Consider the following 25374-nt stretch of genomic DNA (forward strand, 5'->3'; position numbering starts at 1 on the left):
CTTGCAATAAGAAATTTAGAAAATAAACATTCCTTACCAGAGGGCTGAGAAACTTCCATCTCTGTATCGGCATCACCTGAAACAAAAATAATGGAAATTATCAAATATAGACTGCTGCCAAGCTTTTGTTTTTTCTTGTACTAAGTTCTATTATAGACTCTTCAAAGAATAATCCTTTAACAAATAGAAAAAATGTGTTTTCCCTGAAAAGTAATCCACTCTGAACACCACTCCCAGTCTTAGTTAAAAATCAAAATTCTTTTAATATGATATAAGGTCCACAGCTTTAATGCAAATAAATAAGCCACAGTGACTTCCACATCAATGGTACAGTGATTCCAGAGAAGTCTCAGTCTGAATATATAACTCAGTGAGTCTACCACATTTTCCATGTTAATGACTTAGCCTTTTTTCACTGTAAATGGATGTCTGTAGGTGTGCAGAATCAGACCTCTAACTGTACTGGACAGAGACAGGAAAGATGCATGAACAAGTACAATCGTTCATTTACAGGTTCAGGGAGTCTGTCAGGAGAATGTCTGAACAAAACCTGTCACACAGGCACTGAAAGTTGTTCCTAGAAAAGTACCAGCAGCCCTCAGAAGTATAACAGAATAGGAACAAAAGCAATGAAGACCAACAAAAAAGGTGAGTAGTCGGTCCTCATCTCTGGGATCATGGGTGAAAAGCGCTTGAAAAGGATTAACTAGATTACCTAGCCAGCAAAAAGAAAAAAAGAAAATTTGGACCACTGTAAAAAAACAAAATGAATACAGGAAACTAAACAACTGGTCTCAATGCCAAATGCTATGTTTTTTCAATACTGGATGCAAACTATGGCTACTGACAGATGTACAAAACAAGCACCTTATCATGCAAAGTTAACCTACATTTAAAAATATGTAGAGTTTCATTTGAAATTTCACTAGTGCAAACGGCTACATTACAATACAAAACCTGCGGGTATGATATCCGTAATTCCAAACAGTGACGTGAAACCTGTATTTGAATTAACGAATAAACCGTGTTGCAGTGAGTTTAGGTAAAGTGCTTTTTGAAGGAAGACACTCCCTTACACCTTATAACTCAGCTACTTATATACACAGACTCTGAATCACTTTCCTTTGAAACAAGTGAAATTTTCTAAGCTAGCACAATCCTGGACTTCAACACAAGCATAAAATACGCACATTAAACCAGTTCATCTCTACTGCCAGTACACTTGCTAGTTTGTTTGTCTCTTTCGGCTTTTCCTGGTTAGGGGTCGCCACGGCGGAACTCCGGTCCGCTAATGATTGGCAGTAGAGTTTTACGTGCTGGCTTGCCGGGCCTAACGCACAACCTTCAACAAAGGAACGCCCGTTCACGCATGTAAAGTGAAAAGGATCTTATCTGTTTGTGTCACTCGGAGAAACAGACCCCATTTTTTGCAGCTTCTGCTTAAGCAATTGAATGCTTTAAAGGTGTTGCAAACACAACTGATTATCTATTAGTGTGGGGTCAAACAAAAGAGCATGACAAAAGACTACTACAACTGATAAACAGATCACCACAGCATAATTAGAAGTTCAGAACAAATACGAACGTTTATATAATAGTCATGTAATAACAGAGGGTTTAAAACTTACAATAAAAACTGTGCAAATGCAAAATAGGCAATAATTGCAGAGGTACCCAAATACATGCAGCATTTTGGGATGTCTGTAACCAGTATGCCTAAAATAACTATGCCTCTAAAAGCTGGTAAAACCAAAATACAGCTTGCAAATTATACACAAAGTTTTAAATGGCTCAAGAAATTAGTTACAAAATGCTAGAGTTTTAAAATACTACAATATAAACAAGCTACATTTTCTTGTACATGCCAGTCAAAACAGTGTATGAGCTATGATATGGGTAAAGTGCATTTACAGACGCACCACATAAGGTCACACAGAAAATGAATTGCTAGTAATAATAAATTAATGTCAAATTCGGTAAATAAATCTACGGCGAAAAGGTTCCCACTCGAAACTGACCACAAACCCTTGGAAAACAAGTCTTTGTACAAGGCTTCTCAAACTGAACAGAATGTTCCTCAGTATAGAAAAGTGTGATCTGAAAGTAAAATACAGACTGGTATGAAAGTAATGTGCAAAACCATTACCAGAAAGTGTTCAAGTAGGACAACTGCTGCAGTAGAATTCATGGTACGTACCAGTCACAGGCAGACATCCACTTGACCCAGCCAAATTCCCAAAGTTCTTCTAACTTTGTGGCACAGGTAGCTCTTCCCCAGCACAGGGACAAGTTAGTAACTCATAAAGTACAGTTTTGTACCTACCATAAATGTAGATGTCCGAACAGGATAGCATCTGCAGTCATAACAAATGGGTTGTCCTGTCGTCAGGCAGCCCTTCGGTCGGCCGGATTCCAAAGTCTGGGTCCGGCTTCGGCTGATGTCGCACTTCACCCGACGTCATCTCTGCTGGTCTTCGGGTATAAAGGCATCAGCCGATGTCATTTTCCTCAGTGTTTCTTGCCCCAGATGCCAGTTGCCCACTTGGAAAGCTAAATTTTGGATAAATGCCAATGTTTCCAAAATAGTAGAAGGCAAACACAAAAAATAAGCATGTATGTACATATATACAAACAAATACACCATAAGAGACTCCCCCCCCCCCCAGCTAGCTATTAGGAGGGTAAATACCCTAGGAGTACCACAGAGGGGAAGGAGGGTAATCCTGACTGCAGATGCTATCCTGTTCGACATCTACATTTATGGTAGGTACAAAACTGTACTATGTCCTTCAAGGATGCATCTGCAGTCATAACAAATGGGTAGAATACCATAGCCAAACTAGGGAGGAGGAAGAAGAATTATGGTGTAGTTAGGATCCCTTGCAATACAGCAGTGGCAAACCCTGCTCGGGATCTAGAGTATAGAGGTAAATTATAATGCTTGGCAAATGTATGCACGGAGGTCCAAGTAGCCGCCTCAATAATGTCCTTGGTTGCCACTCCTTGTAAGAAAGCTGTGGTAGTGGCTGTAGCCCTTGTAGAATGAGGTCTTATGTTCTGTGGAATTGGTTTTCCATGGTAGGAGTAACAGAATCTTATGCAATTTCCTATCCATTTGGAGATTGTCTGTTTGGAAATTGCTTTTCCTTCCCTTCCTGTTGCATAGGCTACTAAAAGCTGGTCAGTTTTTCCTGTTACCTTTGGTTCTGTCCAGGTAGTAGCGTAACTGTCTATGTACATCCAAGGTATGCAGCAGTCTTTCCCCCCTGTTCTGTGGATTGGGAAAGAAGGTAGGTAGGTGGATTGCCTGGTTTAAAGACACTCTGGATACCACCTTAGGCATAAATGTAGGATTAGTTCTCATGGACACTCTATCTTGATGGAAGATTAGGAAGGGTTGTACTGCCATTAAGGCCTGTAGTTCAAACCCTCCTTGCTGAAGTAATTGCCAGTAGGAAAGCAGTTTTCCATGATAGGTGTTGAAGATCTGCTGTTGCTGCTGGTTCAAATGGAGGGAGTGTCAATTTTTCTAGCACAAAGTTCAAGTCCCATGCTGGTAATGGTGGTTTCCTAGGAGGTTTTACATTCTTGATCCCTCTGAGGAACTGCCTGAGAAGAGGATGCGAAAGACAGGTGGATCGGGCTGTATTCTGCTGAAATAGCTGATGCATGTATCTTGATGGAGGAATAGGACAGGCCTGTATGTAGAAGCTCTGCCAAGTACTCCAGGATGTTAGCAATATCTATGTTCGACACATCTTTTCCTCTTTCAGTACTCCAAATGACAAACCTTTTCCATTTTCCTGCATAGTTCCTTCTTGTTGAAGGTCTGTGGGCTTCAAGGATAATGTCTTTAACCCTTTGGGATAAGTCTGGGTTAGTTGCTGTTATGTGATGTTCCAGGCAGTCAGTTGCAAGGTTTTTAGGTTTGGGTGCAGGATGTTGTAGTTGTTCTGAGTTAACATCAAAGACATCAGGGGTATTGACCACATTCTCCCCTGAGACATGCTCCTCAGCAATGGATACCAGTGTTGTCTTGGCCAATTTCGAGCTATCAGAATTATCCTTGGACGCCTCTTTGATTTTCAGTAGTACCTTGTGCATCAAAGGAAGAGGTGGAAATGCATATGCTGTCAGGCCTTTCCAACTGAAGGATAGAGAGTCCACCTTCCATGCAAGTGGGTGGTATGTCCTTGTGCAGAATTTTTGAGCTGGTGATTGAGTGGGGATGCGAATAGGTCTATTTGTGGCATTCCCCATTTCTTTGTGATGGCCTTGAAGATGTCCGGGTGTAGCATCCATTCGTGAGCATCCGAGGTGGTTCTGCTTAACATGTCTGCTAGGGTGTTTTCTTTTCCGCACAAATATTGCCTGTAACTGGATGTTGTAGCTCAGAGCCATATTCCAAAGGTCCAGAGTCATCCTGCATAGGGGTATGAATGAGTGCCTCCCTGTTTGTTGATGTACCACATGACTGTGGTGTTGTCTGTCCTTATCATTAAATGGCCTTCTTTGAGGAATGGTCTGAATTTCTGGATTGCTAGTTTTACTGCCAGCATTTCTTTTGGTTTATGTGCAGGTGCAGCTGGTCTGGAGTCCACAATCCTTGTATGCATTTGTCCAACATGTGCCCCAGCCTAGGTCTGAGGCGTCCGTTGTGATGGTTTGGCTTGCTTGAAAGTTGTGGAATGGCAAGCCTGGGTTTGACTGGCATGCTTGAGCCCACCATAGGAACTCTTGTTTCAGGCATGGGATTATTGGAATTTCGGTTTCTAAGCTGTGCCTGTGTTGAGACCATAGATTCTTTAGGTACCACTGTAGCTTTCTCATATGCAGTCTGGCATGGGGTACCAGGATTATGCATGATGCCATGAAGCCCAAGGCCTGCAGTACTTTTCTTGCTGTTAGTTTGTTCTGCTTTGTTAATGCCAAGAAGTAAAGAGGGAGTTGTTCTTGTTTTTCTGCAGTTAGGAATGCCATTTGTTTTACTGTGTCCAATTCCGCACCCAAGAATGTTCTTGTCTGGGATGGTATCAGTCTTGACTTTTTTAAATTGACTGTGTATCCCAGGGCTTGTAGTAAGCAAATGACTCTTTGTAAATCTGTTGTCAGCTTGCTTTTGTTGTCCGCTTGTAACAGGCAGTCGTCCAGGTATGGATAAATTTTGATTCCCTGTAGCCTGCAATGAGCGATTACTGATGCCAGGCATTTTGTGAATACTCTGGGCAGTAGATAAGCCAAAGGGCAATGCTGAGAATTGATAATGCTCTGATCCTGCAAGAAATCTGAGGTATCTTCTGCAATTTGGTCGTATGGGGACGTGCAGGTATGCCTCCTTGAGATCTAGAGTTACCAGCCAACACTCCTTGCCCAGCATGGGAAGAAGTTGCTGTAGGGTCAGCATTTTGAATTTTGGGACAATGATGAAAGTGTTTAAGACGGACAGGTCGAGAATAGGTCTCCAACTTTTCTCTTTTCTTGGTACTAGGAAGAGTCTGGAGTAGAATCCTTTGCCCTGTTCTGTTATTGGTAGTCTTTCCACAGCTCCCATCTTTGTTAATTGAGCTATCTGCTTTAGAGCTTCTGTTTTTTGATTTGGAGGTAGGTTTGGCATTCCTCTTTTTACTGGTAAGGTGTGGAAGTGGAACCTGTAGCCTTGGTCTATGGTTTGCAAAATCCTCTTGTCTTTTGTGATATAGTGCCAACTTTTCGAAAATAAGGCTAACTTTCCGCCTAAAGGTGCTGCTATTTGCTCCCTGGTAGGCGGTGTCAGAGCAAAGTCACTGTGATTGTCCTGTTGCAGTGGCAGTGGTTGTGTCTGTGCCTCGCTGGTTATTGCCTTGCCACTGGCGTCCTCTGTAGGCACCTCCTCTGGATTGATTTCTGCCTCTAGAGAGTCTATTCCTGCCTCTGAGATTTTGAGGAGTCTGGAAAGGACCAATTTTTGGCAGGCCAGCAGTTCCTGCTAAACCTTGGGGGCTGAACCTGTAAGAAATCCTTAACTGTTTGTACAGATTTTGCCTTCTCTTCCATTTTCTTCATTACTTGCTGAGCAGGGGTACCAAATAGACTGGCCTTATCCACAGGAGCATCTAACAGCTTTGCTTTAACATGATGCGGCAAGACCTGTTCTTTCAACCATGCATGCCTTCTTATCACCGTGCCAGTCATGGCTGATCTAAATGAAGCCTCCAGTGCATCATAGCCACATTTTAAGGAATGGTTACTAACCTGCTGAATGTTATTCACCATTTCTAAAACATATTTCTTATCTAAGGAGTCATCAGAGGACAGCTTCTTAGTTAACTGATCAAGCATAAACTCTTGGTATTGGATCATATGAAACTGACAGTTTAAAGCTCTAGCTGAGAGAGTAGCAGAGGTGTAAACTTTTTTCCCCCATCTCTCTAAGGACCTGGATTCCCTTTCAGAAGGGAGAGGGTTTTTTTTGCTGAGGTCGAGGCTACTGCCTTAGGGCCCTGGGATATAGTCTCAGGATCTGCAAGTGGGGCCTTGTATAGGTGGTGATGAGTGTTTGGCACCCTGTAAAATCTATCTGGTTTGGCAGGGGCTGGAGGTAAAGTATCAGGAGCAGTGCAAACATCATTAAATGCATCATCCACCACAGGCAGAACTGGAGGTATAGCTAAGGGCCTATGTTGTGGTAAGTGCAGAAAGGTCCTAAGCCTTTTTCTTGAATCTGAGAAATCTTGTCCCTGCCATTGGAATTGTTCTCTCATGGCATGTAAGGTTTCCCCAAAGGAAAATTCCTCTGGTGGAGAGGCAGATGGAATGGATTCTTCAGCATCGGAATCTTCATAAGTAGAAAAGGAGCCTCTGGCTGATCTGTAATGTCTGAGTCATCCAAGAATCATCAGAGGACACTGGCTCGGGGCTCTGCTCTAGGTCTCTTTTCTGGAGGCTGAGAGGCCCTGTCTGGGTGAGATTGGGATCCCTAATTAAGGATATTAAATCCTCTGCCAGAGTAAGCATTTGTGAACTAGAAGTGGGCCTGTGTGAGGGGCTTAGCAGGCACTGATTTAACAGTTTTGGCTGCTTTAGCCCTGGCAAAGGCCTTAATAGACATGGCTGCAGGAGGCCTAGCAGCACCACGTGCTGGGGTAGAGACATCCAAAGGGATGGTGTCTGATAATTCACTAGGAACCACAGTAGTAGGCAAAACCTCAGAGGCCGATTCAACTAAGGTAGCAGGAGCCTCAGTAGTAGTCATGGATTCGGCTGAAGATTGACCGTTTCGGTTTCGCCGAAACCGAGACACTCGCTTGCTTAACCGTGGTTTCGCCGAAACTGCGGACCGCGAGTGTCGGTCTTTTTCTTTGCGCTTTTAACAATTTGGGTAGTCGGAGGATCCGGCGGCATAATGTACGCAAAATCTGAGCCAAAACTGTTCAGCAAACTCCGACCGGCCTAAGCGCCGCCGGTTGAAGGAAGCACAGGCTAAACAGGCTGCTACGCCGTGGTCTGGGCTTAAGCAAGGTAGGCAGTAAGAGTGGAAATCTTTATGAGGTATTTGTTTCCCACAAGTTAAACAGTTATTTACTTTTTCTGACATCGGCTGAGGCAAGAAAGAGTCCCCAAGGGGTACTTAGCTTTTTAGAAGTCTTCAAGTAGTATTCGGTAGTAGTAATCTCTGGATCTGACCGACCGCACTTGCGAACAGCTTCTGCTTCGGCGCCACGCAGCAAGAAAGACTGAGGAAAATGGCGCCGGCTGATGCCTTTATACCCCAAGACCAGCAGAGATGACGCCGGGTGAAGTGCGACATCAAGCCGGACCCAGACTTTGGAATCCGGCCGACCGAAGGGCTGCCTGACGACAGGACAACCCATTTGTTATGACTGCAGATGCATCCTTGAAGGACATCACCATCTTTTCTTTTGTCAGTGAGGATACAGGGAATATGCCCAGTGAAGGGAAGAACACAATTTTTACTCACCTTCTTCCATATCCTCAAGATATGCATTAACTCTAGGAACAAATATGAAGGGGATCATGAAAAAATTTGCCAAAGTTGTGGTTATCAACTGGGGGGGTTGCAACCTAGTCATAAACATTTAATGTAGACTACTCCAGAGTCTCTGTCTCTCTTCTTGAACATGGGCCTTCCTGGTTTTCTTCGGTGGAAGAGAGATGGAACACAGACCCTTTTAAGGGCAGATATCACAGTGCAGAAGTATTGTGGCCTCTTCAACTTACTGTTTAACAGGCTGCAGGAAGACAGAAGAGGTAGCTTCACAATTAAAAGCGCATACACATAAAACCTCTGAGAAATGGGCACCAAAGCAGGGCCTGTGCCAATTTCTACTGTAATCTAAGTTAAGGTAAGAGGGCACAGGTTGCCTTGAGGACTGCTAAATACTGGGAGCATCCTTGTCAGACCTGAAATTATCAATATATTTTTGATAATATAGAGTGTTCTTTTTTTAATGCCTTTGATATTTTCCTTTCAGAAAATGGGTTTTGGACTTAATTTAAGGAGTCAGGAGTTTCTTTTGCAGTACAGTTTATTTATGGTGATAGAGCACAGCACTATGCATTTCTCTAAATCCCTACAGAATTCCTTAGTAAATACTTCTGCTGTATTAAGATCTGGACAGGTAGTGTCATAACTGACTTTTAATATTCTGTCACATAGTAGGTTGAACCAGGCATGTTAAATGTCCTCAAATTCAGTTGTATTTGCTGAAGGAGCTTTTGGGAGTTTAAAGAAGGTCAAGCATCTATGGTCAAACTTCACTGGGGAAGGAGATACCAGATTGGTAGTGCAAAAGGAGGACGACATATTTTTACAAGTCCAGTAAAGAATGCGGTGCCCTCTAGTAGATTTACCAGCTGTTGAATAGAATTTTTGTTCATCAGGTCAAGGAATTTTTGGCATATCCTATACTGGAGAAACAGATGTCCCAGGTTATTGGAGAATTGTTAAAGTTATCCAGAACTAGGGAATTTTTGCAAACAGATTGATCATTTAGAACACTGAGGAATCTTTCATGACCACCAGGGGTACAAATGTGTTCTGTAACAAGCTATTAGATGATAATTAATACTATCTGAAGTATGCTGTAGTGAAATGACTTCAGTTTGCGGGTCCTTGGGGATCTGCTTGGAGTAACATACTGACAAACAGGAGACTCCACCCCAGTTGCCACTGGGCCTTAAAGTATGAAAAGAGCAAAGCCTTGGCTTAGAGGAAGTGCTCCCTCTATATTTAAGCAAGATTCCAGTAATCACAAATACACAGATGATTCCAAATACAGGAGTGCCTCAACATCAGGCAATTTATTATTTACACTCCTGGCATTAAGGAGTGCAACCTTAAAACATTCAGATTTTGTAACTTATATTATTTATGAGGCAATACCCATCAATTGAATTTTTTTTTTTTTTTTAGGAAAACGCACTAGGGTCAGCAAAGTCTTTAGTAAGTATATGAAAGCCCAGAAACAAGAGATGCAGGCCATCCTTAAAGCAAGCTGGACTGCTGATCCTATCATCCCATGTTAGCACATACTACATTCCCCCTGAACCGCTACTTAACCAATTATTGAAGCCAGCTATCTTTTCTTTGCATCTACTCATCATTCAAGGTGAATTATTTGGCTCAGGACTACTGTTTTACCTGCATTTGCACCATGGCAAGAAAGTTCTAATAGATACATATATATATATCCCTCACAGTTCTATATCCTCCTATTTTCCCTTATCCACTTCATGTATGACGGCCTCTCATCCCAACAGGCAGCAAGACAGACAACTATAGACCGCCAACAAAGGGGGAGCAGATGGGCATGGTCTCAAGAATCCAAGCTGTCCTCCAGAGAAAGGGCCAAGGGATCCCTGGTTATTCTGCCAAACAGTATCATCTCTGACAATACTGCATCCTCTGCAGTGCTTCCCAGAACATCTGAAGTTGTTTTGTTGGGAATAAACACTGAAAATGCCAACAAACTTAAAAAATAAGAAAAAAACAATCTGACAGAAACAAATGGGCTACAGTACTTATTATAGTATTAAGCGCTTTCATCAGTGGTCAAATCGGACTTCTTCAGAATAAAAACACATACATTCCTCAACCCTTAAATAATTAGCAGGGACCTCAATCCTAAAGGATATATCAACACCAGTATGATATATCAAAGAGTGACAAAAGAAGTGCCCTTGTGAAACAGGTTAAAAATTTCCCTACACACAAATTCAAATACATAAGACCAAGAGGTGGGCCAGCTGATTTTTTATTTACAAAAAAGACCTCAGAAGACCAGGAAGACTGTGACCAGTTATCAGATACCACTCCGAAATCGGAATTCAAAAATAGTGGTATATTCAAAGTCCAACAATGAATATGATAGTAACAAAGTGGATTTACCAAAAATAACGTGTCCAAAGAAAAAAAACAATATTTAAAAGTCCAAAGTTGCTTTAATAATCCACAGCCAGTATTCAAAAAACGAGCTTTGATCCCAGGCTTTATCAAGTTGTAACATATTGTGTGGCCGTCCCCTTTATTTATACCATAGGATAGGCCATCCAATTAATTAATTAACAATTTAATACATCAATTAATCAAAAAAAGACTGTTTCAAAATAAATATACCTACACCATAATTAAAAAGTGCATAAAATAGAATAAATAAAATGACTAATACACACTGTGTAACAACTGAGTTAACAATAATGCCAACATTATCTTGATGCACTGCTTTGATTATGAAAACTATATGCATGACATCTTACAGGACAATAATACATATGAACAAGTATCTAGGAATGAAGTCAATGTAGCATATGCCAAGATTAATTATCTGATGAAAGATCATTTACTACAAGGATGTATTAATGAGAGGTTATTCAATTTCTTACATGTTTCTAACCCTAAAATTCCGATCATATTCGGAATTCCGAAAGTTCACAAAGGGTTACAACCCCTTAAATTTCGTCCGGTGGTATCGGGGGCAGGTGGCATCACGGAGCCTTTGAGTAAATTTGTGGAACACAGTTTAAAAAGTTTTGTCTCTTCACTGCCCCATATTTGCAAGGATTCTTGGTAATTTTTAGCCAGCATTCCCATGGATAGTTATCATCCTGATCTTTTAATGATAACTATTGATGTTACCAAACTGTTCCCCAGTATACCTCACAGTATTGGTATTGAGTGGTTTACGGAGATTCTTGTCACTGAATCAGGGTTTAATAGCAACATGGTCAATTTAATAGTTGAATTTATGGAAATTATTTTGAATAATTATATTTTTTTCAGTGGGGAATTTTTTAGGCAGTGCAAGGGGGTGGCCATGGGTGCTCCATGTGCCTCCTCCTATGCTAACATTGTATTGCATAAATGGGAGTCTATGGTCATTCATGCATCTGACTGGAAGAACAATATTATTTTTTATAAGCGCTACCTGGATGACATTTGTCTATTATGGCAAGGTCCTAAAGACAGTTTCCTGGAGTTTTACAATTATATCAGTTCTTCCACCAATTTTTTAGCTTTCACTTACAAACTCAGTGAGCACTCCCCCCTCCATTATCTGGATGTGGCTCTTGTGAAGGACAGGAGCAATAATACATTTACATCCCAGATTTTCAGAAAGGAAACATTTTCAAATGCATTTTTGCATTTCTACAGTTTCCATCCGCATTATACTAAAAGAGGAATAGTCAGAGGACAGATGATACGAGCCTCAAGAATGTGTAGTACCTTGAATTTATTTTTGAATGAAATTTTGTACATAGCTACCTTATTTGAAGAGAGAGGGTATCCTGATTGGTTGATTAATGCATGTGTGGCTGAAATTAAAGCAAAAAGAGATTCACATTATCCCCCACTCCTAGGACATGGTCTTCCGTTACCTAGTAATAATAAACAGGGACATACAGATACCTCTAGAGGTTTTGTATACACTTTTTCTGAGGATTCAGAATGTATTGAAAATACAATGAATATGTTCTGGCCCATACTAACGTCTCAAGATGACATTAAATCTTTTTTACCAGATAAAATACAATTTATCAGAAAACGTGATATGAACTTAAAAGATATGTTTGAGCAAGTTGGACACAATCATTGTATTGCCAACAGCAGCAATACACTTAGAAAGAATGGTTCGTATAAATGTGGGGCATGCAACCAATGCCCTTTCCTCTTGAATGATGGCCACGTCTTTATTCCATCTTGAAACCGTATGTTGAGATCACGGGAACATTTTAATTGTAATTCATTCGGGGTGGTGTATTTGGGTATATGTGTTGAGTGTTCTGCATTTTATGTGGGAAAAACAACTAGGACCATTAGAAAAAGAATATACGAACACACATATGATATTGAAAAGAAAAAAGAGAGTAATGCTTTTTTCAAGCACTCTTTAAAGTGTAGTAACATGGTGATTAAATTTTTCATTCTTGAAAGGGTCAGTCATGACCCTAGAGGGGGAGACTGGGAGAATTTTCTTGAACATCGTGAACTTATGTGGCAACTAGTTTTAGATGCCACGAGATTCCCTGGATTGAACGATAGTGTTAGTCTTAAAAGTGTACTCAAAATTAGAAGTAACAAATTATGATGGGGCAGGCATTTTTTTATCATCTAGTACTTTTGCTACCATCTTTTGGGCTCTGATTGGAAGTAGTGTGTGTTTCAGGGCTATTCACTCTTTTAGGTATCTGTTTTGTATAAGGGGTGACTCAGTATCTTCATGCTGGAATTTAGGCTTTAAATGAGGTTGTGTTTTTTAATTTCTAACATAATAAATACTGATATCGCATTTCTATAACATTATATAGTAGGGTGTCCGATAATGGTCAACAAACACTCTAGTTCTTAGAGTTTTTTAATGCTAATACAGTATTTATGTTTGAGGCGTTTTATGCAAAGGATCAAGTTTGTGTAGTTAGTTTTAACGTATGTTGGCATTATTGTTAACTCAATTGTTACACAGTGTGTATTAGTCATTTTATTTATTCTATTTTATGCACTTTTTAATTATGGTGTAGGTATATTTATTTTGAAACAGTCATTTTTTTGATTAATTGATGTATTAAATTGTTAATTAATTAATTGGATGGCCTATCCTATGGTATAAATAAAGGGGACGGCCACACAATATGTTACAACTTGATAAAGCCTGGGATGCGCCAGGCTTCGCTTTTGAATACTGGCTGTGGATTATTAAAGCAACTTTGGACTTTTAAATATTGTTTTTTTTCTTTGGACACGTTATTTTTGGTAAATCCACTTTGTTACTATCATATTCATTGTTGGACTTTGAATATACCACTATTTTTGAATTCCGATTCCGGAGTGGTATCTGATAACTGGTCACAGTCTTCCTGGTCTTCTGAGGTCTTTTTTGTGGTTATTTGCTTGTGTCACTTGATTTTTTATTTAGAGTATAAGGAACCAAGGTGGCAACAGAGGTGTAATGTTGCAGTAACCCCATGCCTTAATGGAACCGTATCTATTAGTAGTGCTTTAGGATTAAGGTGTGGTGTTACTTAGATTGTATTTAAAGGTTGAGGCATGGATGCATTTTTATTCTGAAGTCAGACTTGACCACTTATGAAAGCATTTAATACAGTAATAAACAGTCACTATGGCAAATGGTTCTGACCGTGTTTTTTTTTTTTTTTTTTGGAATAAGAGAAACATAACTGGCACAATTCAAACTCCATTCTAAAACATGCAATTTGTAGAGCTTAAAATTTCACTCCAACCTTGGCAGAAATAATGACCTCACTGTTTAAACAAGCTTTTGTAGAAGGTCCAAACAGCAAGGTCATAACAAATAAGGTATTCAAATTCAGTCTTGGACATCTCAGCAAACTCGGTCTAGCCAGGCCACTCATAACCAATAACTGAGGCCCAGGCCTGCTACCAGACCAGCGCCATCCATATCAATGTGAGACAAACAAAAGGAATGCAATGGAAGTTGTCAGTAGGGACTGTAGCTTGGCCTTTAATTCCACGTATGGCAACTTCTCAAGAGTAAGGGCAGCCTCTTCTAGCTGGTCCCCTTTGAATCTTAGTATGTGTACTTAATAGTTCAGTGCACTCAAGGAAAAGGTAGAAGACAAAACATATATGCTTCCTTAATTCACTCATAGCTCATGACATCTTTCAAAGTAAATGAATGACTTTTAGACTGTAGATCAAGAGACTCCAAGTGTTGCTGAAAGAATTAATCCACAATTAAGATCTAGAACCAGCCTGGGCACTCCTTGGGTGACGGAAGGATACTGTCTGGTCATTCTGGCTTGTGTGCCACCACATCTAAGTTTCTCCATGCATTCTCAACTACCAGCCTGACCACATCACCTAACAAGATGACAACCTGGGAAATCAGAAGCCCTCAGCCAGAATGCATGCAGATTGTGTGTCTTGGGGCCAACTTAGCTTCAGTCCTGATGAGCTCTACCATAATCCCAAATCTGGAGTTGTCAGTCAGTAAGGGGGAAGAATCAGCCTCCTGGTCATCACTTATATCTGGAATGGGTGACTCCACAGGGGAGTTTGTGTGCTTCCTCTTATACATATCTTAGCATTCTTGCCCTGGAAAAGAAGAGATGAAGATGTAAGACACTGAGGTCTGGACTTATCTACACCATCCTGTCAAGAACCCCTGGTGTCTCAGCCTCAAGCTTGAGAAGGTGGCAAGGCAGACTGAGGAAAGATCCCAAGACAGCTATGGTTTGAGTCACCATGGGGGGGGGGGGGGGGTGACTCATGCAGGAAGCTGCATCATGGACACTGGAAATGCCCTCAGCCCCAACCAAGTGGTGGGGCCATCAAGCTCAACAGACAATGGTCAAGGACAATCCCAAGAAAGGCTGGATTGAGTGTACAGTGACAATTCTCAAAGCAGAGTACCTCCAGTGCTTCATATGACGTCAGTGCTCTTAACAACAAGCAGAAATAGACTTCATGAACAGAATATCCAGTCCTGAAGCACAAATGTCAATCCCAAGACACCGATCCTGAAGCAGACACTAGGCTCAACCCCCAAAGGGCTTAGGTCAAACTCATTGCTACCAATACCAAGTTGTCCCCAGGGCAAGAGGCACATCTCTCAACTGTATAGATTTTCGCAGAATGCCAAGATTTTTGCCTCATATTTTTGATCTGTTCCTCATAAAAATTGTGTTATTTTTTTTGAGAAATCACTCAAATGATTTAAAGATTAAAGTCAATAAATAACATGCATTTGTGTTTCAGACTTCCTATCATCCAGAAGCTGCACACCAACACAAATCTGTTATTCTAGCAACGTTGTATGTTTGTACGAGCAGTATTTAAAATGTGTCCCTATTTTTGGGCCTTTGTTCCCCCATTATGTCAAGCTTTGTCCAGATTTCTTGGGCCGAGAAGTTGAGAAGTATGGCAAGAGGTCAAAGCTATCAACCAGAAGACTCAACACATGGACAAGACTTTCTACTGTTGACAGTAAAATGGGAAGAAAACAAACAGTAAGTATTCCTATACTTGGAGACTGAGAAAGCAGCAGGCACCTATTATTAAACTGAAGACATCAGTTAAAGGATGAATTCTCTTTTTTTGGAAGAAGTGAACTAACATGTTACAACACAAGTATTTATATGTGGAAAATTTACTTTTTATTACAAACATGAACAGCTTTCCAAAAGACTATACACAAAAATGAAACTTTCAAAATTACTGTAACCTATAGTACTACATTGCTTTATCTAGTTGGATTAAAAACCTACACAGACCAATCAAAGGAAAGTTAGAAAATACTGGCAAGAGATAAGACTGGAAAACAACTCACAAAGGAACAAAGGCAGAACTTATGTATGGCTCCCAAACTATGCAACAAAATCCAGAAGGTTTGGAATTTTTGCATTAGGTATTTTATACCCAGAGCAAGCTTCACAGATTTTTTTCCCTCAGGTTAACAGCAAATGTTGGAGGTGGGATGGGGAAGAAAGTGTTAACAGAGAACATTTTATTGGGAGTTTAATGAGTTGGCAGATTAAAAAAATTCCCTACAGACACGGTCAGAAATATTGTAAGAGCAAATGGCTGTAACTAAAGAAATTACTCTTTTGAGCTATGACACGATTGGAATTGCATAGGATAGTGATGCTTTATTAAGTTTAATTTTGTTGTGTGACAAAATTACTGGAAAATGGAAATAAAAATTTCAACCAATTGCATTAGAAGTACTGACTATTGTGAGACAGCTAAACAAACTAGAAGACAGATATATAGAAAAAGGAAGGCACAAAGTACATAGAAACAGAATTTGTGGTAACAGTCCATGCTGACTAATGTTCTGGAGGAAGAGTCAGGTTTAAGGGAAGAGGGGAACTGAGTGATGCAATGTTTTTAAAGATAACATGCAATGTGTTTAAGTGGAAAATGTTAATACGGTTGGTTTTCTTTTTTATTAATGTATGCGTGCCTATGTCTTGGGTGATATTTTAATACAGATGTTTAAAAAAAAGCATATGTACACCCAGCAAATGCAAATGAACTGGCAAAGGGAAAGGATGATCTTGAACAGCGTAAAGTGGTAAGGGAACAAGAAAACAGTTTGTACACAAAGGCAAAACTATGGATATGTACATATAGGTTTATAGATTAGTACTAAGCTAACTACCCTTGTGAGCCATTTTAAGCTTAGCCAGTTATCCCTTGTGAGACTCAAACCCTGCACCTTGTGTTTGTAAGGTAAACACCTTAACCAAGGGAGAGACTCCCTGCAAAATCCTTTTCCATTTTTCATAAGACGGATAAAGGAGATTAAATAGTCTTCAAACAAGTGACAGATTCCATAAAAAATGCAGAGGAAGCACTGAGGACAACACTTACAAAATATATGTTTATAATGGAGAGGATGTGATTTAACTAAATGCAAGCTGTATTATGAATAACACCTTAACAATGAAAGTCAGTAAATACCAGACAGAAAATAAAGTATCTGGTTAATGTAAGCATATTTACAGCTCAAATGTTACTTACAATAAAAGTTTAGTTGTCATAATATGTTCTGATGAAGTCCCCTGGATTTTGGATGAAATTAATGCAAAATATCGTTTCTTTAATGAATTAGTGCTAAACTATTTCACACCTTCTTTAAGGTTGTTGCCACCTTGCTTGGTGGATCTGATGCTCTGTGATGGTTGGTGAAACACTATTCTTTGGTTAAAGGTTTGTTTGTGTTTTCCTATCCCTGCTTGTGGTCATTGGTTACAAGTTTATTCAAAGGGAAGCCTCAATAAATATGGATACATCTACAGGCAGTTCTGGTATCCCTAGTACACCTGAACTAATCAAAGAGAAGGTTCCCTGTGGAGGGACTAATGGACACTACAGGACTTGCAAGAAAACTTGCCAAGTTAAAATATTTGCACCTTTAACTCAGCATTAAGTGAAATATGCGAGGGAAAGCTAACAGAAACCAAGCCAGATACTGAAGTAAATGTTTTAAGTTTATATCATGGCATCCATGAGGAAACCAAAAACTGCATCCCTGAGTCAGACTGCTCAATAAAAAAAAACATGACTATTTTACAAATCTATGGACACAGACTTGCAGGCATCCAGTACTGGAAACATAAATTCTCTTCAAGATGGAGTTACTGATTTAACATTCAAGAACAGATCCTTTGATACTTATGCAGTGAAGAGCTTTTGTTTTAATGACTGGTGGGTTAAACGGCATACATTTTCAGCTGACAGATGAATATCAACATTTGAATCAAACATTTTTCTCTTTAGAAAAAAAATGTTAACGTTAAGGGGATTACAAGCAATATCTTTTGGCTTGTCCTGTTAACTGTTGCCACAGTGGATCACTGGTCCACAGACTGATTTGGCAGTGGAGATTTTACTATGTTGAGTTGTCAGCCTGGTGTCCAACCTTCACAGAAGGCACACACACGCACCCATTGCATGTCTTTAAAATACGCTTGACCACAAGGAGGACATGCAGACTCTGCAGAGAAGGCGCTCCAAGCCAAGAATAGAACCTTGACAACTTTTCTTAGGGAAAAGTGTGAAACAAAGTTACCTAAAGGGTTGAGATATTCCAAGTTGCCAAATGAAACACAAGTGAATTCAACCCTTTATAAAGATTTAACTGATTTTTTTGACAAACAATGGACAGAACTTTGAATTAGACACAATTAAGTAACCATTAATACAAGTGACGAATTGCAGATTTTGTATTACGTCATCAGAAGTGATTTATTGTTTACTGTTCATAAATCTAAACATGATACAGTGTTTTCAAAATTGGCAGGGGATTATGATTAAAAATAAGAAAAACAGAAAGACTCTTAAGAGATACGAAACAAACATTGAATATCTGGAACCCCAGGCATATATTAATATTAAAGTAATATTGTTTAGTATGACAACACTAGTCACAGGGGTAACAGTACCAAGAAGGACAAACAGATTAAAATGAGAGAATGTCAACAGAAACTGTGAAGTTAATAAGAAAGACGATGAGTTTTTAATTGGATTATAATAACCCTTTAGAATTTTTGCCTTTCCACAAATCAGAATGACTGGCATACAGATTGAACAAAGCAGCGGTATCTTATCAGAATCCCCACAACACTGACAAACATTTCAAAAGAAAAGAAGGGACAATGAAAGGGTAAAAGGCAAAAGAGGGGAAGAAAGTAAACCACATCCCAAGTGGTTTATCCTCTAACCAAGTAATTGCTGTAGAATGTGATGGGATTCGTTTGAATCACAAAATGTTTAAAGTTTTTTTAATTACAGTAAATTAAGTTTTACTGTTAACCACTTTCTACTATTTGAAAGCAGATTCATTTATGCCATTATCATTTGAGAAGGCTTGAAAAGGGATAATTTACAAATATCACTTACAAGGACGGAAGCATAGGCAACAAAATTTAGCTAAGAAAGAAAGGGTCCTTCATTCCCTCAGTTCTGATAAATCTTTTAAGAATAAACCCTGACAAGGGAGGAGCTATACCTTTATATGACTATAACGGAGAGATATTTTAGCATTTTTAGGACAATAATACTCATTTACTGATGACAAAAATGAAATAAAATAAAAACGGCTTAGAGAAAAAATGACTTGTACTTAGAAGACTGTTTGTACTACATCCCTACATCATTTTCTTAAAAATGAAAACCCTACTAATTCCTATCATCTTCGTTACCCTGAAGGTTCATAAAAATGTTACAAATCCCCTGCTTAGGCCCACAGTAGCAGCAAAAGGATCAAAACTCTATCCATTATCTCTATATGTGGACATCTTATTGAAGACAATATTTACAGTACATCAATTTTTCTTAAAGAATTCTTAGGATTTTCTTAGGTCTGATTAAATCAGACCTATGGAATAATACTGGTTTCCTGTCAGATGTGGTGAATTTACCTGTATACCAAAAGTTGAAAGCACTGGGTTATTTATAATGATGCTTTACTTGATTATTTCTATTACAAATGAAGAGAGAGAGATCTAGTTTTACTTTTTATGGTCATTCATTTTTCAAACAACTTTATTTTTTTGAAGGTGAGGTATAACCAATCAAAAGGGGTTGCTATGGGGACACAGTGTGTACACAGAGCTACACCAACCTTGTTCACTTAAGTTGTAGAAAAAAATATATATACATACAAATGTTATATATATATATATGTATATATATATTTATATATATATGTATATATTTATGTTTTGTCCATTATTGTAAAAATCAATTCAAGATAACTGACATTTTCATTATACGGAGGGGTCTGAAAAACTAGTAGAGAGGAGTTTTTAGATTTGCAAAATACTACCACTTTTTTTTAAATTCATACACATCTATGATGACAATTATTCACATACTCCATTTATAACAGCAATTTTTGATTTGAATCAAATATACATATGAAACCTCTTTTCCAATGCATATTTGCATTTCCTTAGTTACCACCCCCCTTTTTATATAAAAAAGTTTATTTTATATATATTTAAAAAAAAAAATTGGCGAAGGACCAATTTGTAAGGCTTGTTTCTAATAAGAGTTTTTGGATGAAAAAGTGAATTTCATATGTTTTTGGAAAGTGGTTATTTATTCTTTACTAGAAATGAAAAGTGTTGAGGTTACTGCAAGATGGGTTGATAAATATAAACCCCTATTAGGAGATGGGATATTCCACAAAAAGACAAAGTACTGAAGTCCTAGACTGCAACAGATACATCAAAGGTAATCTAGGGATAGACAAATCTAATTACAAGCGATCAGTGTTGAGATAACAGTGTAGGTTCCAATATTGTTAAAAACAGTAAGTAAAAATGGACGCTTTTGAAATCTACAATAAAATTAAAGAACCACACTTTTCCAATAAAATTTCCAAAAATATTAAGAAAACGTTCAACGACAATAAAAGCAGACAGACAGTGGTTATTAAGGGTACCTGCAAGAGTGGGGGATGTACACAATGTCAATATATTTTGGAGGAAGCTAGTTCCCTGGTGGACAATGGACAAAATATGACAGTTAATTTACAATAAATTGTAAATCATTTAGCTTGGTTTATAATGCCAAGTGTTCTGCGTGCCCTGCATTTCATATTGGCAAAACAAAAAGACTGTTAAGAGACATTACTATGACATTTCAGGAACTACGGGTTTATTAGCATCACATATTATGAGGTAGTGCATAAACAGCCTCAAGCTTACTGCCCACATCTAATGCTACCGGACAATGAATCTATGAGAAGTGTAAACACCTAATAAAACTAGAGGCAAACCTCTCAAATACACACAGACCGCCTCTGCATTCCTCTCAGTACCCACCTGCAGCTCTCACCACAAAACTGCAGACCAAATAAAGCCTTCTTAGTTGCCTGAGAAATCCCTTACTAAAGCCTAAAAGGCATCAAAAGCATAAACTTGACACAGTGATAGCAGAACAAAGACACACAACCAACTATACAATTACAATTATCCAACACATTCTCTACAAAACAAGGATTAAGCTGGCATCCTTGATCCTTTAATATTTATTAGGTCAACCAGTGTGTAAAGAATTGTCCTAGTCACAGATGACTTCATAACAAGACCCACAGGTGCACCACTCACCAAGACTGAGCAAGGAAAGGGCGACTGTCCACTACCTAAGGTCTTAGGATATGTCAAGTAAGGTTACCAAAGCATTCATTCACTCCAAGTGCACATACACAGGTAATAACCACTTGAGGCACATCCTTGAATTTTATGAATTATAATGTGATGGAGCATTCTGATCATGTTGCCAAGACTGGTACAGAAATAATCAAAAGCAGTATCTTACTTTCACAGTGAAAGATTCAATGATATGAACAAAAACATTTACTTCAATATCTGGCTTATTTACTGGTGCCATTCCAAGGGGATCCCCATTTGTGTCTGGAGGAAGATAGCTGAATGCCCTTGCCTGCGCCATTCTCCAAGGGCTCTCGGAGATGGTCTACAACCTTCTCTATCCAATACTGCCTTTTTAGGCAATTTCTGTGTTAAATCACCTTCCAGGCCAACCAGCCAAACCTGGACAATGTAAAAGTGATGCTACCCAATGATAAATCTCTGTAAGAAACTACCCTCCCTGAAACCTGACCGACTGTGGAAAATATCGACAGTGTCATCACAGAAATATGGTGTAGTTATAAAACCTTCTTCTTTCGGCTTTTCCCGGTTAGGGGTCGCCACAGTGGATCACCTGTCCACCCATGACTGGCAGTGGAGTTTTACTGTGTCGAGCTGCCAGCCCGGCGACCAACCTTCCACAGAAGGCACACACGTGCACACACACACACACACACACACACACACACACACACACACACACACACACACACACTCACAAATAAGGCCAATTTAGAGTGTCTCAAATCCACCTACAGCATCTCTTTGGGATGTGGGAGGAAACCGGAGGACATGGAGACCACAGAGAGGACATGGAGACTCTGCACAGAAGGCACCCCAGCCAAGGATCGAACCAGAGAACCTCTTGCTGTGAGGCGGTAATGCTAACCGCTGCACGACTGCAGCTGCCCAGTAGTTATAAAACATTAAAGGAAGGAAAAAAAAAAAAAACACACTCAGACTTTCTACTGAGGGTATCTCTGCTTCAGGCAGAGGCGTGACATTTCCTTTTGAACTCTACTGCATCTAGACTTATATGGCAAGAAAATTACTTAAATTCATCCACATCCTAGAAACCGCAAGACCTATTACTATATCCTAGCCAAAGACAGAATCACTTTATGATCACCTACAAAACATATCTAAAAATGCACAAGTCACTCCCCACTAAGATTAGCATCATTATTCTTGGAGATTTCGATTATCAATCTTTAAACTGGAAGACCAAAAAACCAAATAGAAGCCCAAATAACCAATAAAATAGAATCCACAGTCCAAAGCACAGTGAAAGAAGAAAACACTCAGCAATAGCGTACAAGACCTTTAATTTCCGCTTTCGTCACAAGACTTCCTCAGAATGCAAAAGAACACCTCACTGATAACACTCTTAAATACTCATATTAATTACATACAAATTAATCTTTAAAAATCCAATTTCCAAAATTCAATCAATAAAATTCACATCAAATACTAACTTAATAAAACCCCAATATTATTATCTTTATTAATATGTAATTTCCTGTATTTTAAAAAACATTTAATGTTAGTGGCATCATTAAGACCTGGAAACTTATCAGAATTTAATCTAATCTGCCAAATAGTTTCGCGTTGTTCCAGGTAATTTTTATAATCACCTCCTCTTAAATCGGGGCATACAGTCTCCAAAACAGAAAATAAAAATTTTTTAAAAAAGGAACAAACCCCTGAATGTTTAAAAAGGGCATTATTCTCATCCTTAGTTTTAATGCTGTAAAGATGTTCCCTAATCCTAGTTTTAAGGTATCTAGTTGTCATCCCGACATAAAATGCCGAACATCCTGAGCATAAAGCAATATAAACAACTCCCATAGAGTTACAGTCAGCATAACCATCAACCTTAAGGGTCCTGTCAATGGTCTCAACTTTGATATAGGGACCCTCAGAAATGAATCTGCACATGTTGCAAGAATGGCAACAGTGCATTCCTGTTTTGTTAGTGCGTAAATTAATGGGGGTACGGTCTCGAACTTCCAAAATTTTCTTTAAATTGTTATGCTTCCTAAAAACAAAAGATGGCTGGTCGCCCAAAATTTTTTGAATGTCTTTATTGCCACTTATAATTCTCCAATTGTTGGCAATAATTTGTCTAATCTGTCCCCCATCAGAACTCATATCTAATGAGCACAAAATATTCTTGTTGTTGTCATAGCTATACTCTAACTTGTTGTCGGTCAAGTGGATCAAAATGGGATAATCCAACAATGCTTTAAATGAAGTAGAACGTTTACTTAAAACCTCTTCCTTAATCATGTTCAGCTCATTAATGCAGTAACCCCTTTGACTAAATAGAAAAATAATGATCTCAAATTCATTAATCAAGTCACAAGATTTAGAAGTCATCCGACTAGCTCTAATGAACTGACCTCGAGGAATGTTTTTCACAACATGCTTGGGATGATTACTGAGATGGTGCAAGTATCCATTAGTAAAGGTCTCCTTACGGTAGATCCTACTATGGAACCTTAAATCAGATGTGTCCCAATACAAAAAAACATCCAAAAAAATTAATTTGCAATCCGGAACATCCTTTGGTAAACTTTAAATACTCAGAAGATGAATTAATTTCTGATATCAAAGAATCAACAGTAGTTGTATCACCTTCAATCATAAAAAATAAATCATCAATGAACCGACAATATAGTTTAATGTCATATTTCTGTTTTAGAATAGGCATTACCTCTAACTCCCACCCAGCCATGACCAAATTGGCAAATGCTGGTGCTGCAGGGGACCCCATGGCCACTCCCTTTCTTTGTCTGTAGTAAGTTTGTCCCAACAAAAAGAAATTATTCTCTAAAATAATTTCAAGGAATAATCTAATGGTTGAAATAGCATTAGTAGTTAAATTAAGATTTTTCCTCCTTAAAAAATCACATACTACATCAATACCAACTAGGTGGGGAATACATGTGTATAAGGAGACAACATCAATAGTAAAAATGATGTGTCTCGTAGGATCGAATCCATAATTTTGCACAAATTCCCCAAATTTGCTCAAAAAATGCCAAGAATCTTTGATAAAGGAGTTTTCACAGGCCAAAAATGGCCCCAAAATAGCATCAATTACAAGGGATATCCCCTCAGTGACCGAGTGTGGTGATGAGACAATGGGTCTAAGTGGAGGGTCTCTGATGTTTTTGTGCGTTTTGGGTATACCAAAAATCACACCAATGCGTGGCTCCTGCACCATACAAAAATCATAAACATCACGACTGATGTCATTTGTCATAAACAAAGCATATAACTCAGAATGGATGAACCTCACCCGACGATTGATTTCATACAAACTAATGCTTTCATACTCTTCTGTATTACTAACAATTTCAAGCATTTTATTGTTGTAGACATCTTGGCTCATGATGACTATATTGCCCCCCCTTGTCACTCTTCATAAACCTGTAATGCTTACAGAGTGATTTTAAATTTTTGAGGGCTAACTTGTCATCACGATTTAAATTCTGAGTACAATAATTTTTACTGTTCAAAACCTCAGTAATATCATTAATGCATTGCTCCTCAAACACTTTCAAAGTGTGATGTAAATGAGGAGTAAAGTCAGATGGTTTAACTAAAACCCTATTTATTAGCTCTGTCTGGCACAAAATTCATTAAATAAAATAAATTCAATTTCCTTGTGAATTTTTTTATATCAATGACAGTATTACTGTAATTTGCCCTAAAAGTGGGTATAAAATTTAAGCCATACTTTAAAACATTAACTTCACAATCAGAAAAACAGTGTCCCGTTAAATTAATAATGCTGAATAGATCTAATCTTTCTTCTATGTCTCGTCCCCCGAAGAGTTTGAACCTAAGAAGGTCCGACTCCTGGTTAGGACAGTATTCCTGCTCTGATGACAGTTCTTTTTGTTGAAAAAAGAAGAAACATTTGAAGTGGTTTGAATGTTAGTCCCAGTCTTTACTTTTGGTCTAACTGACCCATCAACATTAAGGGAATCCCCACTGGTGTCTTTAGCATCGTCAATAACGGTCTTGTCACTGATAACATCATTGACACCATTATTAATTAAACTATTGTCGGTACGTTCATTGTCAAGAAGGGAATCTACGGTTTTGTTTCCCTTCTGAAGTGCAGGAAAGTTGTCCTCATAGACAAGCGCCTCTCGATCGTTCAAATGCTCCGGTTCATTGAACCCGGAACCAGCAGTATTGAAATTTCTTTTGCCCCAAGCATTG

The 25374-nt window shown here is 38.8% G+C and overlaps 1 protein-coding gene across 2 annotated transcripts in view; it reads right to left on the reverse strand.

Moving 5' to 3' along the window:
* The window catches only part of GSPT1 (G1 to S phase transition 1), a 960922-nt gene that overhangs the window by 729310 nt on the left and 206238 nt on the right, over nucleotides 1-25374 (reverse strand). For both annotated transcript variants that reach the window (XM_044089181.1, XM_044089179.1), the window contains one exon: nucleotides 38-76. In XM_044089181.1, the coding sequence (XP_043945116.1) occupies nucleotides 38-76 (39 nt within the window). The remainder of the gene's footprint in view (nucleotides 1-37; nucleotides 77-25374) is intronic.

The sequence above is a fragment of the Protopterus annectens genome, chromosome 12.part0 (assembly GCF_019279795.1).
Source record: "Protopterus annectens isolate FY-2018-M chromosome 12.part0, PAN1.0, whole genome shotgun sequence".
Classification (NCBI taxonomy): domain Eukaryota; kingdom Metazoa; phylum Chordata; order Ceratodontiformes; family Protopteridae; genus Protopterus; species Protopterus annectens.